This window comes from Cryptomeria japonica, chromosome 8 (assembly GCF_030272615.1).
Source record: "Cryptomeria japonica chromosome 8, Sugi_1.0, whole genome shotgun sequence".
Classification (NCBI taxonomy): Eukaryota; Viridiplantae; Streptophyta; class Pinopsida; order Cupressales; family Cupressaceae; genus Cryptomeria; species Cryptomeria japonica.
Window position 1 is genome coordinate 36,873,014 of NC_081412.1, and position 16,259 is coordinate 36,889,272.

At 36.4% G+C, this 16,259-nt stretch overlaps 1 protein-coding gene across 2 annotated transcripts; it reads right to left on the reverse strand.

Moving 5' to 3' along the window:
• Positions 1-9,648: 9,648 nt before the first annotated feature.
• Positions 9,649-14,456, reverse strand: LOC131064584 (disease resistance protein L6). Of its 2 annotated transcripts, none has more exons than XM_059210006.1 (5): positions 13,818-14,456; positions 12,064-13,175; positions 11,712-11,936; positions 10,609-11,589; positions 9,649-10,438 (listed from the first exon to the last, which is right to left on the reverse strand). In XM_059210006.1, exons 2-5 carry the CDS (start codon positions 12,472-12,474, stop codon positions 9,800-9,802), a joined length of 2,256 nt encoding a protein of 751 aa, XP_059065989.1. In that variant the 5' UTR covers positions 12,475-13,175; positions 13,818-14,456; the 3' UTR covers positions 9,649-9,799. The 2 variants fall into 2 exon arrangements, with proteins under 2 accessions (XP_059065989.1, XP_059065988.1); XM_059210005.1 differs by having other exon boundaries at positions 11,712-11,948.
• Between the last annotated feature and the right edge of the window lie 1,803 nt (positions 14,457-16,259).

Genomic DNA, 16,259 nt, shown 5'->3' on the forward strand with positions numbered 1-16,259 from the left:
ATGAATTCAAGGTCTTATTCTATTTTTACATGCTATAAAATGTTTACCTCTGATGAAGATGCAACTGCACCAATTGTCACAAGAATGGCCAGTGATGTACCAAAATTTGTTGTTACATCCTGAAATGCATAATGTTTCCATCAATTTAATTTGATCTATAATTAAAAAAATATTTGCATTCATGAATTTGAAGTATTTAATAAATAAAAAGATATAAATTCAATTCAATATACCTACATCTAAGTGGAGAAGATCCAATCCTTCAAGTCATTTGTAAGCACCACATCATCCAATGCACCAACCCGACAACTAGCTATGCAATGTGTACACTAATGGGAGGTCAAACCATCTCCATGTGAAATGTTATCTACCCCAAAAGCATACATGGTAATAGGTGGAGCACTGATGGGACCTAGGAACAATAGAGGTAGATGATCTAGCTACTACACCATCGTCTGTTGTTGCACCATCATCTAGGCCAAGAGGCTAGGATAACTAATGCATGTGTTGGATGATGGTGTCAGTCAAAGGTGCAACTATGAGAGTTGAGAAATACAACCCCACAAGAACTTAAAGATCTTCTACAAGCTAAATAATCTGTTACAAGGAGAAGCAAGGAATCAAATAATCTGAAAAACAAAAACACAGAAAAATATGCTCAAAAGATGAGAACTCAATATTCACCAAAAGTGTAATGTAATAATGATACAAGGAAAAGAAAATTAACCTCTAATAGGTCAAAAAACCCTAAAAGGGAAAACCTAGGCTTGCACATAATAATTAATTATTATGCACCTAATGTTAGCTTCAGTGTAAAAAGAGATAATAGGGAACTTAAAGAATTAAACAAATATTGTTTTATTAATCAAGTAAAGACCTGATTACTCTAACACCCCCCCTTAAGCTAGACTTAGGAAGAAGCTAAAACCTAGAATAGCTACTGAAAGCAGGAAAGATGGGTCCCAGCAACAAGGCCTGGTCAGGTACCCAAATACAATGAAATCTCTATGAAACAGAGAAAAAGGAGAAAACCCAGTGGGAAAAAGCTCCTCTCCAAAAAGAGATAAAAGAACATGCTAAAAGAAGAAGAAGGAATGAAGGCCTCATAAAGACCCCACAAGGAAAACTTCCTTCACCCCAAGCATAGGGCGCAAATGAAGATAGTGTGGTGATGCAAAAGGTTTCGTGAAGATGTCTGCAACCTGCTCGGCAGTGGGAATGTACTCCAGAATGAGAGAACCATCTTGAAGCTCAATGTGCTTCGTCCACTGATGCTCTACCGGGTTGCGGGAAATATGAATAGCACTTTGATTGTCACACCAAAGAACAGTGGGACTATCAAGAGGAAAACCAAACTCAGTCATCAACTGTCGAAGCCATAATATCTCTTGACTGGCAAGCACAACAGCTCTATACTCAACCTTTGTAGATGATAATGCATGAGAAGTCTTCTTCTTGCAAGACCATGTGATAGGACCAGAGCCAAGACAGAAAACAAAGCCAGAAGTGGACTTCTGATCAGTGACATCACCAACCCAATCGGAGTTAGTGTAGCCAACAATGTAAGGCTCCCCTGATGTGTAGTGAATGCCATGAGAACTAGAGCCCTGAATGTATCACAAAATGCGTTTGGCAGCTTGCCAATGACTCTCATGAGGATCATGGGAGAATCGAGAGACAAGGCCAACCACAAAGGAAAGATCAGGATGGGTGTGAGTCAAGTACAACAAACTAGCAACCAGCTTCCTGTAAAGTGTAGAATCTACTGAAGGAGTCGAACAAGTAGGAATCAAAACAACCCCTGACTGAAAAGGAGTGGGAGCAGGCTTGCAATCAAGCATACCAAAGCATCGAAGCATGTCAAGGGCATACTTCTGCTAGTAAATGTAGATCCCATCAGAATACTGAATCACCTGAAGACCAAGGAAATAGTGTAGAAGACCAAGGTCTGTCATCTCAAACTAGTCCATCAAGGCTCACTGAATATGCTAAATCATAGAGGATGAGCTACCTGTGATGAGGAGATCATCAATATAGAGCACAAGAATCAAGATCTCACCCTCAAGAAGATGAATATACATTGTGTGATCAGAATGACTATGGGTGAAACCAGTGGAGAGCAAGAAAGAATCCATCTTCTCATACCAAGCCCAAGGGGCCTGTTTGAGACCATACAACAAACGCCTAAGTCTGCAAACCAAAGAACTGTCCAACACAAATCCTTGAGGCTGCTCCATGTAGATTTCCTCCTGTAGGTCCCCATGCAAGAAGGAACTCTTCACATCCATCTAAAAAATAGGCCATCCCCGAGAAGCTGCAAGAGAGAGTAGTACAAAGTGAATAGAGTTCATCTTGGCGACATGGGCAAAGGTCTCAGAGTAATCAATACCCTCAACCTATGAGAAACCCTTCGCAACAAGATGTGCTTTATACTTATCAATTGAACCATCAACAACATGCTTAGTGCGATACAACCAGCGACACCTAACCATCTTTCTGCCCTTAGGAAGAGGAAAAAGATCCCAAGTATGATTCCTCATCAAAGAAGAATACTCCTCCTCCATAGCACAATCCCACTTAGGGTGTCCTATAGCCTCTAAAAACTTCTGAGGATCATCTAAAATGGCATGGCTCAAAAGACTAGAACCCATAGTATGAGAGTGGGTGCGACAAGTATCTGAAGGATCACCATCCATAGAACCTACCGCCTCAACAGTAAAGCGAGCCCACTTGGGCATCTGAGGTGGAGCAAGTGGAGGTGGGGATGGTGGATCATCAACACCATCATCTGAATCATCCTCAAAATAATCCTAAAGAGATGCTGTGGAAGGAGTAGGCAAAGGGGTAGACACTAGAGTCAGGGTATCCACTGTGAGAAGGCGCTCATCAAACTGAACATCCCGTCGAAACAAGACTTCTCTAGAATCGGGATCAAATAACCTGTACGCCTTAACATCCTCATAGTAGCTAACAAAAATGAGGGGTCGACTCTTTTTCTCCATGGCTTTCCTCTGAGCATCAGGAATAAAAGCCCATGCCTCACTGCCAAATACTCAAAAAAAAGAAACATCAAGCTTGTCATGAGACCAAGCCTCCTCAGGAGTCACACGTCAAATAGCCTTGTGAGGCATCCGATTCTGAATATAGTTGGCACAATTGAGTGCCTCACCCCAAAAAGATGAATCCATGGACCTAGACTAAATCATACAATTTGCCATCTCTCATAAAGTTTTGCTCTTGCGCTCAGTGGCACCATTCTGCTAAGGGGTGTAGGGAACAGTAAACTGATGCTGCAAACCATACTCAATGCAAGAATCTCTGAAATCCTGATTCACATACTCCCCCCCATTATCTGTACGTATCCGCCAAATAGAACAACCAGACTGCTTCTCTACAAATGTCTTGAAGATTCGAAATGAATCAAAGACATCAGACTTGTACTTAAGAAAGTACACCCATGTGCGTCTGGAGAAGTCATCAATAAAAGTGAGTACATACTTGGCCCCAGAAAAAGGAGTAGTGGGAAATGACATGAGATCACTGTGAATCGACTCCAAGGGTGCCAAAGCATGAGAGGCTCTTCCCTTCGGAAATGGATCTCTGTGATGCTTGCCAAGCACACAACCATGACAAACACCATTAGTGCAGGAAATCTGTGGGAGCCCAAGAACAAGTGCCTGTGTACTCATCTGCTAAAGATATTTGTAATTAACATGGCCCAAGTGCTCATGCCAAAGCTTATTCACTGAATCTGCATGTGCTATAAGAGACAAACCGACACCCACAAAGGGCTCAAATCCATCAAATTCGTATAGACGAGATGCAGTATCCACACTCCCAGTAGCCACAACTAAATCAGAGTCATGGAGGTCCTAAATAACCACATCATATGGTGAGAACTCAACTATCTTACCAGAGCCAAAACCAAAACATCCTACAGGGTACCCCCATCCAAAGAGATAGAACTTGAACCCATGACTGAAAGCTGAACTGAGTCACCCACTGCAATCTGTGAAGTGCCACAAGAGGCAAGAGAAGTAGCCAACTGCTGAGTGTGATTCATATGGCGAGAAGCATCAGAATCTAGTATCCATGTGGACCCATAGGTCGAAGCTTGAGCAATGAGATCATGACCTTTCCCTGTGGAAGGAGAAGACGCTTGAGGTGAGGAGATGTGATGTTGTTGCATGGCTTCCTCTAAAGCCTCTAACTGTTTCCAACACCTGGAAATTGGATGTCCTTCCTTGCCACAAAAATTGCAAGTGTCTCCTGATTTCTTCTTAGTCTTGGAGGAAGACTCACCAGACTGTGAAGATTTCCCATGTTTTGGAGGAAATGGTGGTTTAGAATCAGACTTAGGAGCACGCTTAGAGGGATGCTCACTACCTGCAGAAGGACTTCTTTGGCTTCAATTTCTTCTTTTGTTTCTCCTTAGAGGATTGAGTAACCAATGCTTTGTTTTTGGATCCTGAGAGCATATCCAGCTGAGAAAGATGAGACTGCTCACGAGATAGACACTCACAAAAAACATCAAAGGTAGGCATGGTGAAATGAGCACCCAAGCCATCCATGGTGGAGTAGAAAGAAAAGGTAAAAAAATGAAAATGACCCCGAAGGTTTGAAAGAATCAAGTGAATGCACTTTGTGTCTGTCTTGGTCTTGCCACATCCCTGAAGAACAGATCTGGTAGTCTTGAACTTGTTCAAAAAATCCTCAATGGTGGGAAAGGAATCAAGTGACAAAGAAACCAACTCAGCCTCAATTTGTAATGCCTGAATCTCATTCACCTTCCCGAAGAGAGACTCAAACTTCAACCACATAGCCCAAGGAGTAAGCAACTAATCAAGGTGAAATAGAAGACTGTCGGAGACATGCAAAGAGAGAAAACCCATGGCCCTATCCATCTTGTTTTTGTGCTGAAGAAGCTCATAAGGATGCTGCAAGAGAAGTCAAACCTCATCCAAACAAGACCACAACCCTCATGCTCGGAGAAGCCTCATGATGCAGGGCTTCCAGGTGTGATAGTTGTGTGAAGTCAACAACTCAACTAAAGGATCTGCCATGAAAAAAAAAATAACTGCACTTGCACTTGGTTGTTGGTTTTTTTATTATGGGATCTTTCAGAATAGACAAAAGATGTAGAAGGCTTTGTTTGTTTGGAGAGTTTTTGTGTTCTTAATTTCTGATATAAATGACAGAAAGCGAGAAAAAAACACCCCCCCCACAATAGATAAACCCAAACCCAAGTACATACTAATGAGAAGGAAGTAGTGCACAAGCAAAAATAATTCAAACTGAAATCTCATGTACCTGATAAAAATTATGAGAAATAAGATCACATATCTGAATAGATCATGCTGAGAGATTTCTGACGCCTATTCGTTTCGAAAAACGGAGTCCGTTTGCCCAAGCTACGACCCCAAAAGTGCAGAAAAGAGGCCCGACTTTGACTAGAAAAAGTACAGTCAAACAACAGATTCATAAAAGAAATCCAACACCATGAGGTCTAGCTCGGAACCATTTTTTTGATGCCTATTCGTTTTCCAAAAAATGACTTTGTATGCTCAAGATATAGCCAAAAAATGAACCCCCCCTCAGAAAAGCAAGAGGGTGGTGGTCCGGTGGAGAAGCTACGAGGAGGTGGCGCACGAGCAGCACTCCGGGGAGGAGCAGCGGAGTGGCGAGCTGCGGAGGAGGTGGTCAAGCAGCGGCGGCGCTGGTTGGGCCAGGTGGCAGTGTCAGCTGGGTCGGACGACAGAGGTGCTGGCTAGGCCGACGGGTGGCTGTAGGGTCGGCGAGGGCCGACGGGAGGCAGGAGGGCCGGTGGGGGCCGGGCCGACAGGGGTCAGCAGGGGCCAGACTGACAGGTCCGGTCTACTGTACAACGACTAGACTATTAGGTCCGGAACCCTGCAAAAACGATTCCCCAAACAATTTTTGAAACCCTTTTTTTCCTTTTTCACCTTTGACCTTTTTTTAATTTTTTTTTTATGATTTTTTTTAAAAAATCAAAAAATTGGTTTGCATGCTGTAAAAAGGCATAAAAATAATTTTTTTGAATTTTTTTCTCGATTTGCATGATAGGGTCGTACAACCTAGTTTTGGAGAAAAATTACCCTCAGATGCTTAGGATTCAAAACTAGGAAAGTGTTATATGACTATAGGGGTTTTTGGGCCTTCTAAGCACGATGGTGAGGTCCGTTTAGGCCCAAAGTGCTTAGAAAAAAGGCCTATCCCTAAGTACAAAAAAAAACTTCCTAAAACCCCAGATCTGCTTCTAATGCAAAAATTCTCAAAAACAAAAATAGATATCTGAACTCTGATACTATGTGAGAGTTGAGAAATACAACCCCACAGGAGTTTAAAGATCTTCTGCAAGCTGAATAATCTGTTACAAGGAGAAGCAAGGAAGCAAATAATTTGAAAAACAAAAACACAAAAAAATATGCTCAAAAGATGAGAGCTCAATATTCACCAAAAGCGTAATGTAATAATGATACAAGGAAAAGAAAATTAACCTCTAATAGGTCAAGAAACCCTAAAAGGGAAAACCTAGGCTTGCACATAATAATTAATAAAAGAATTAATTATTATGCACCTAATGTTAGCTTAAGTGTAAAAAGAGATAATAGGGAACTTACAGAATTAAACAAATATTGTTTAATTAATCAAGTAAAGACCCGATTACTCTAATAGAAACTACCTAAAGACTCCCCATCTCCATAGACTCCTTTAGGGCTACAAGGAGCGTGACATGAAAAATAGGTTTCACAGCTAGAGGTATACGATTAGGGTGGTTCTGTACCCATTGAGCCCTTGGTCTATCCTGGGTAGAGACTCCACCTCTACCCTAGAACTCCCTTATATCAAAATAATTAGGCATCTGATTAAGGATGAACTCATAGTATAGTTTTCTCAAAAAAATAAGGTATCTTATAATTATTGCAAGCAGGTTAGTCAAAGACCATCAATAACCTATCCCAAAAATTAGTTTTTATGGGCACATGATTACACCAATGTATAGGAAACCTCTCTATATTAAGAGTTATAGTCTCATTGGTTCGAGGATCAATGAAAATAACACATATTTTTGTTTTTCTTATTTCATTATTTTTTAATTCATCATATGTTAGACCATTTGCATAATAGTCATGACATGAATCCTAAAATATTTTCCAATAAGTTACATTGTTGGAGATTTTATTTGCACTTATATCATTGTTTCTAAGGCTATGGAAAGCAATGCATGGTGTTGGTGTTTTTAGGCCTTTAGCCTAGACACTAATTGAGATATGATCACTCAATTTTGTGCTAGATGACTTATAATTCCTCTTGTGTGTTTTGAGAGTGGTTTATTGGAGGATTTAGAGGGTTTCCCATTTAAGGGATATTATTGGGTGTTTCTTCAAGGATATTAGGAGGCAACTTTTGTTTAGGGGCATTGTTTTGAGCATTTGCTAACAATTTTTAAAAATAAAACAAAGTTAATCAAGAACAATAAAATTCAATGAAATTTTAAATAAAAACAACTAAAAATGTGAAAAGGAATTATGAATTATCTCTATGATGTCATGACATGATGAATTGGTTAATAGAAAGAACACGTACAAATTTCAATGGCTTTTTTGGAAGGGTTTTGAGAAAAATTGTTATGGTTGGAAGGGTTTTGAGAAAAATCATAATAAAAAAAATGCGATCTGGTTAATTTTTCTTTAAAAACTGATTGCGATTTTATTATAAGTTTAATGCATATAGGGTTTTAATTTTAAAACCCCATATGTGTGAAGGCTCGGATTTTCCAAACCATAACACAGTTGAGTTATTTGAAAAATCAAATAACCTGAATACATTACCTGCATTTTTTAGTTTTTTTGTGTGTAGCAAGTTTTTTGTTCACCATCTTGGTGCACATACCCACATCATGTAGTCATGTAAAACCTTTACCATGATATCGATAGATTATCAAAAGTACCAAATTGTAACATTAAAGATATGTTTAGTAAAGTGGGATTGTAATGACATTGAAATAAGTCACCACCATTACTTACCATATCATATGCACATATTAGTGAAGGCTTGTATTAAATATTTCTTACTTTTGTTTCATATTATAAGATTATTCTACAATGAAAAAATTTGACTTAACATTCTTTGCCATCTTGTTTCCCTTAAAGTTTGAATGTAATATCATTCAAATAATTAAACCTTGATTATAGTAAATCATTCATTGTAAATCCCTCCTGATGAGTTAAGATCATATAAACTCTTTAGTGTCAGTTCAAACTCAAAAGATCACATAAACATTTTCAAGATAAAGTTGATTCATAAATGACAATTATAAGAGTTCAATTGCCTTAGCATATTCTTAAATTTGTTGCAATTATAAGAGTTCAATTGCCTTAGCATATTCTTAAATTTGTTGCAATTATAAGAGTTCAATTGCCTTAGCTAATCTTCCTACATTTTCCTAAGGCCTCTTCAACAAATCTATTCAAATATATTCACTTTCTTGAGAATATTAGTCTTAATTAGACCTTGCATTACTAGAGGATGATATTGTGAGTCTATAATCATCTATGCTCAAGTTATTTTAATAGTTCAAGGTAAGTATAATTCAAAATCTTACTCTTGCAAGGAATCTCAATTGGGTCAATGAGTGAAATCTACTACATTTGTTTCAAAAATCAAATTAAATGTATTATAGATTTTGCCTAATGCAGGTGGTAAAATAAATGTGTAATTTACTGGGTTATCATATCTAGGGTTTTGAATGGTTCAATGAAGTTGGGAGTTAGGTTAGTAGTATTGTTAAATTTTATTGAGTTCTTAAATATGCTTTTAAGTTCAAATAAAATTGGTTTTGATCACAAACAGTTTAAAGATTTACATAAGTAATCCACACACCTTTTGAATATGTTGATGACATCTTTTCTTGTCTTATCAATTTGAATTCTTCAAAATATTTCTACTAGCAAAATACAAATAATGCTTTATTATATACTATTTAAAATTATCAAGATTTAAATAATATTACTTTATTATTCAAAAAAATAATAAATCTCATTAATAAAAATTTTATTGATTATAATAATAACTAATATAATGAAATATATTAATAATAGGATCTTGAATGATTCAACAAATTTGAAAGCAAGCTTGTTTGTCTTGTTAACTTTTATAAAACTCTTATATGATTTAAACTTCATCTTAATAAAAACTCTGTAAGAGTTTGCATCACTTATCTATGCACTTTTTAATTTCGTTGATTACTTCTTTTAATGTCTAAACTGGATGGTAAATTAAATTTATAAGTAATTGAGTTGATATTTTCTAAGATCTTGAAAGGTTCAACTATATTAGGAATAAGCTTGGTAGCCTTGCTAATTTTTATTAAACTCTTATATAATTTCAATCGAAGGAAAACTATATCGCTAAACTCAAACTCTCTTACAGTTTTCAACACTTATTTACACAACTTTAAATTGTATCAATAAATTCTTTTAATATGTATCTTTTTAGTTTAACTTCTTTCTCAAAATACCTCTAGTAATAAAACAAAATACAAAACAATAATTTATAACAATGATCAATATTTAAAAAAATAATTGAATAGAAAAAATTAATTTATTATGATAACGACTCATATAATTATATATATTAATACTACTTTTAAAAATATATAAAATTAACGAATTAATTTTTTTTTAAATACAATACCATCTTCTTCAATTTGAAATTTTTTTATTTAAGATTTCCATAATCTTATTTACAACAAAAAAGAGTGGGATCATGGTATTCTTCAATCTTCATTTTCCTCATCATACTCATCCCAATCATCATCATCAACATGCTTGTTGTGGAACAGACGACCGGAGAAATACTCATACTCACACACTTCCTCAATAAGCCGTTTTTTATCATATTTTCTTTTGCCAACGCATAGCTGAGCAAATAAGCTCTGCAATATGTGGACTGTTTTCCTTTCCTCGCCTTTCTTCACTCCCATTAAAAACGCCTTCTTTAAAGAACAATCACGTTCGTACGGACGACTAAATGGCATCCAGGCGTCAAATTTTGATAGATTTTCTTCATTAACCACGCATGTGTGTATCCACCATGCACGATCACTGGAGAGATTTGCAGGTCTTAGGCAAGGATGCTCCTCAACCATAATCCTACTACGTATGTGAGGACGCCCATAAAACGTAGCACAAAAGATGAATGTACTGGGTGATTGTTGGGTTCTACGAAATGAATCGATCATCTCCTCTATTTGAGTCTGACTCTTCTCCTCACAATCTATTTCACAGAAACTATCTGCCATAGTCAATGTGTTGCCAATTTTGTCTGCATTAAAATGTGATTTGGACCATCTCTTTGGGAAGCGAACTTCATCTCCAAATTCCCACATTAGAATTGTAAGCTCCCACGGCAATCTCTGAAATCACAGGGCGAATTATTTTTAGAATTATAGATGGGAAAACGAAAACACAATATTTAGAAACACTATGCAGCCGTTCCCGAAAACAAATATAAAAAATCGAAACAGACCGACTGAATTTAAAAGAGAAAAAATGGACAACTAATGAGAAAATGCACATATAATACCTGCAATCTTTCAACGCAACTTATTATAGGACTATCGGCAATAATCATCTCCTCCAGTCCTTTCAATTCTGCAATACCCCTTATACTCTGTAGCTTCGGGCATTCAGCAATGGTAATGCTCTCCAAGCTTATTAAAATTTCAATGCCTTGTATATCCAGCCGCCCTGCACAATGCCCAATGAAGATTCTCTTTAACTGCTTCAATTCTTTAAAACAAATCACACCCTGCAGCTGTGTACAGTGCTCGATCCAGATTCTCTTCAACCCCTTCAACTGTTCGATAGCTTTTATACTCCTCAGCTCTGGACAATAAGCAACCCAGATCCTCTTCAATCCCTTCAATCTTTCAATAGCTGATATATCCTGCAGCTTCCGGCAGCGGCTAATATAGATCCTCTTGAGAAAACTTACGCACCCAAAATTTGGCAACTCTCTCATAGTTAGACATAATTTTATGCGGAACAGTTCTAATTCTGGTAGATCATTGCCCAATACTTTGCTCAACTGTCTACATTTCAACAGCACCAAACATTCTAGTGTGGCCACCCCTGTTAAATCCACTTCAATTAGATCTGCCATAGAATAAAGCTTAAGAGATTTAAGGTTGGGACACAATTGTCCACTAATTGAGACCTTCCTTGTTTTGGATACATCATACAGAGTTATGGCTTCCAGGCTTCTCATACGAAACCAATCATTACTTGTCACTCCCCTGTTTTGTAAATTGAATTCCCCTTCTACCTCAGATGATGCCACTACTAAATTTTTCAGATTGGTGAGTTCTCTAATAGAATTTAGCAAGAAATTCCATTCTAAGATTTGAATGTCAGATCCAAATTGTAGTTGCAGACTTTCCAGATGTTTTAACATTCCAAACGAGCTCACTAGTTCACTTAAATCTGTCATTAACATGTCTTTACTAGAGTCTCGAAAATGACGACCCTTAAAGCAGCAAGATAGCTCTTTCAACTTGAGTGGAACCTGGAATTTACAATCATTTTGTTTCAAATTGCTATTTTTTTCAATGATAAAAAAATCTTAGAAGAACGAGCTATTTGCTGATGCTACCAAAATTAGATATTTGATCAAGAAAAAGCGTATACCTGCTCAGCCCTTTGCCACAATCTCGCGGGTGACACTCCTTCAAGTCTTAAAGTGCTCAAATTTTGTAGAGAGGTCCATTCAGGAATATTCCACTGACGGGAATTAGAGTGAAGTTCAAGCCATTGTAAATCAGTCGATTTCTTTGAGGTCTCCAGAAGATATGTCATCTGCTCAGTTTCATTGAAATATCTGAAAGTCTGTCCTTCGGACTTGCTGAAGATGTTCTGCATTTCAATCTGAATATAAATTTCTATGTTGTTAGAAAAGGTTAATTCCAAGTTTACGTGTAAATGTTTTAACAACATAGAAAATAAACTATTTCTACATGAATTTAAGGAAAGAAACACATACAAGATCTGTGTGACGCATTATCTGCCGACAAGGATGGTTCATTTCATTATCTGCCATTTCTCTCCCCAAGTCGCGGAGCTGGTCATGCATTCTCAAAACAAATGTTGGCTCATATTCATATTTTCTATTCTCATCAAAAACAAGTTTCACTTCAACAAGGCACTTGTCTTTGAGAGTCTGAAGTGCATGTTCAGCTCTCCAACTTGAAGCCTTCCATATACTTATGGCCCTGCCCACATCTTTTCCTATGAAAAAGTACGCTATATCCATAAAGATCTGTTTCTGATCCTCTTCCAAAGCATCATAGCTTATTTTAAGCGTATCTTTTATATCTTTATGTAGCCTTTCCTTAACAACATCTAATTGTAACTTCCAATAAGCCTTGTCACTACCAAAAACAAGCCCACCCATTACTCGAAGAGCAAGAGGTAAAACCTCCACACGCTTCAACAAATTTGTCTACCAAATTCTCAAATCCACTTTCACAGGATTGTTTGTGAAATGCATACCAGCAGAAGAGCTCTCTGCTATGCTTTGGATTCATTGCTTTCATCTTATAACGGACTCTTACTCCAGCCTGTATAAGAAGCCTCTCGTCACGAGTTGTGACAATAACCAAACTTTTGGGGTTGAGGGCATCTATGGGCACTAGGGCATCTAACTGCTTCTGATGATCAGCATCGTCAATAACTATAAGGAACCTTGATTCGCGGTTCCTTTGAAGGTTATCCTGGATATTGGCGATTCCTTCTTCTATACTACAAAATGAATGATGGTTTCCAAGAAACAGATCATTGAGAAGCTTATTTTGCAGAGACGTTAGCTTACCTTTGACATCATGTTCCCGCACATCAAATAGACAAGTTGATCCACTGAATTCTAAATATTTGCAATTGAACAAATATTTGGCAAGAGTAGTCTTGCCAGACCTTCCCATTCCAAAGATACCATTTATTTTATCTCTCATTTCCTCATTTCGCTGGCAATGGCAATAGAAGTCTTTCACAAGCTCATCAAGTCCCACAGCATATTTTGCAACTTGGAAAGGATTTTTTCTTCTTTCTTTCTCTTTAACCACGGCGAATATGACCTCCTGAAGCTTACTCAGATCACTGAAAATAAGAAAAAACAAAAAAATAAATCAAAATGAGGTTTTACGTACTTAATTGAATTTTTCTTCTCAAATTGAATAAAATTATTGAATAGAAAAGGTCTAATATGTAGCATAAGAAGTTGGAGCTCAGAAACGTAATGCACAGCAACAAGCACTTGTATACGAAAACGTACAATTAAAAGGAAGTTAACAACTGGTATTTTCTACCACAATACAACCACCCATATGTAATTTTCAAAGTGCACTAACTAAATCCCGAGAAATTTAGAATTATAGGAAACTTGAATGGAAACAGAGGAGGCTGGAGCCATTGGTAAGTGGCAAAAAGGCCAAAATCCCTCTCCAGACAAGAATAAAAGATATTCAAATCAAACAAGTAGAAGCTGTCTAAACCACGCCCCAAAATCTGGGAAAACACTCGACTTGAACTCATCAGAAAAGGAACTATGAAATACTTTGCAATAGTCAAATTTAGATGAGACCCAATATTTTTGACTCTGTCTACCCAACACTTTCTCTAGGATGAAGTATAAAACCTAAAATAATAAATATAAAAGGAGCTTTAGGCTAATTAAACTAGTTTGTAGAATAGATAATTTAGAAAACATATATCGATGGAAAGCATTTAATGATGTCTTACTCAATCTGCCCGTTGAGTTCGTAGCCCTTGATCCCTGAAACGCTCCGCAGGCATTCTTTCCACTGTTGAATATCATGATAAGGATATCTGCACTTTTCTTCATGTTTGGAAAATGCATCTGCAACTCCATTTTTCATGTAGCGAAAGTCTGAAGGGTGAACATGGTAAAACAGGGGAATAATTCTAGCCTTGGTTCGAAACATTAAAGTTAGCTCAGCCAAACACCAAGCAGACTCTGCGTATCGTGGTGAGAAGATGGGTATGTGCACTGTGGCAGAGAATACGGCATTCTTTATGGTGGAAGAAATTGAGTCTCCCAGTTCAGTCTCTGGATCATCTAGATATGCCCGGATCCCAGCTTGCTGTAGAGAATCATAAAGCTGCCGAGCCAGAGTAGTTTTGACATCTGGACCTCGATGGTTGATAAATACATCAAACTGTTTTGCAGTCAAGGGGGATTTTATCTTTTCGTGGGTAGTTTCAAGAACCAAAAATGGATCGCTTTCCTGTTCTCCTCGACCAGATGTCGAAGTGGAAGCCATTAACAGAAAACTGGTGCTCCGCTGAAAAGGAAAACAACTAAACAAATAATGCAAGAATCGAATACAGTAAAGTGGGTGGATGTGTAAAAAAGCCCTATAGTTGAAAACAAGAAATTTAGTTCTTCAACAGGTAGCAAGTATAGAGGAATAAATAACGGATGAACCAAGAACCCGCATGGGGCCTATGCTTTCCATAATTTAGAAAAAGAAAAGAATATTTTACCCTCAACTTTATTCTTGGTTTGAAATCGAAGGAAGGTATTTTTAAAATGGGTTTAAGGAATATAAATGAGAGCATCTTATAGAAATCACTGGCTTTAAAGTGCGAGAGAATATAAAAAAAATGCAGAAGGAAAGCTTTTGCCTCAAGTTAAAGAAAGGATACCCATGAACTGTATTGATGAGCAGACGCGTGTGCAGTGAATTTCTGTACCGTCCGTGAAGCAGAATTGACTTGCTCACAAAACAGAGGAGCAGTCGAAGAACGACAGAAATTTAATTTGTATGTGTGGAATATTAGGATATCTGAAAATATCAAACTTGAGAAGATAGATTCTTTAGATATAGAGCATTCGACAAGAAATAATATTTCTCTGTATTAACATATATTAGGTTAAAAGTTATCTAAAAGTTAAATTATGATTACTCATACTGTTCGAGATTTGAATTTTGATAGATATTGTAATTAAGAAATATATTATCATTCTTATTATTTGTTTTATAACATATTGATTATATGTATAAATTTGTTATTGTAGATTTTGAAATTTTAAAATACTAATGATATCAAATTTCCAAAATCTATATCAATAATTAGTAATATATTTTTGGATTTGATTGTGTCAAAGATTTTTTTGCATCAATGTTTTGGATCACACTTGTGATCAGTTTCTCCTTATGTTCTCTATTTTCATCTTGATGATAGATCATGGAGTCTGATCCGAAACGTTGATGCAAAAAAATCTTTGACACAATCAAATTTAGAAACATATTACTAATTTAAAATACCGATTATAAAATAAATTGTGATTTATAAAAATAAAGATGAAATAAAAGAAGATAAAATTGGTGGCTCATATTTCAACATTCTTGATAAGAAAATGATAATGATAAAGGTGAAGTTCATATAGTATGCACTTCCATGTTATTGCCTTACAATTTTACAACAATAAAGAAAAGATTAAAATCAACCATTGGTTCAATGAGGATATAATTGGTTAATTGTGCTTACACATTCTTGTAGATAAAAGTCAATTAGATTTGAATTTGTGATAGAGAACATGCATCACTAAATATTAGTGACTCATATATTTGAAAAGGGAAAAAGAATAATCCCTATCTATATGTTAGTCTAGGCTAATCCAATGAAATAAAAATATGAGCATTAATTTATAGACATTATATTGAATAAGGTTCCATAGAAGTGGGTAATTTAAGTGATCTTAACAATATAATCAAAAGTAAATGATAAAAAACAGGTTACACAATTTAGGCAGATTTTTTATATACATATATTTGAGAGGTTTTTTGATTCAAATACTTTCTTATGCTAATTTATTAATTGAGTAAATCTAAATATTATTTAACAATTGATTTGCAATAGGCTACATATGTAATTGAAGATGAAGGCAAAATCTATAGCTCAAAGGTTAATCCCCCTTTTTTTCCTTATCTCATGTACAATTTGGCAACCCAACATACACAATTCTCCATAGATGGATAACAAAATGCAATCTCTCAAAAGATTTAGTAGAGGTCTACATCACTAAATAGTGCATACTAGTATAATCTAACCTAAACTAACCTACAAGATACAATAGGAGAAAAATTTATTAAAAAATTGATCATTTTACCAAAAAAGAATTGATGTCTTCGTCTATCAAGTGACAAAGCCAGTATT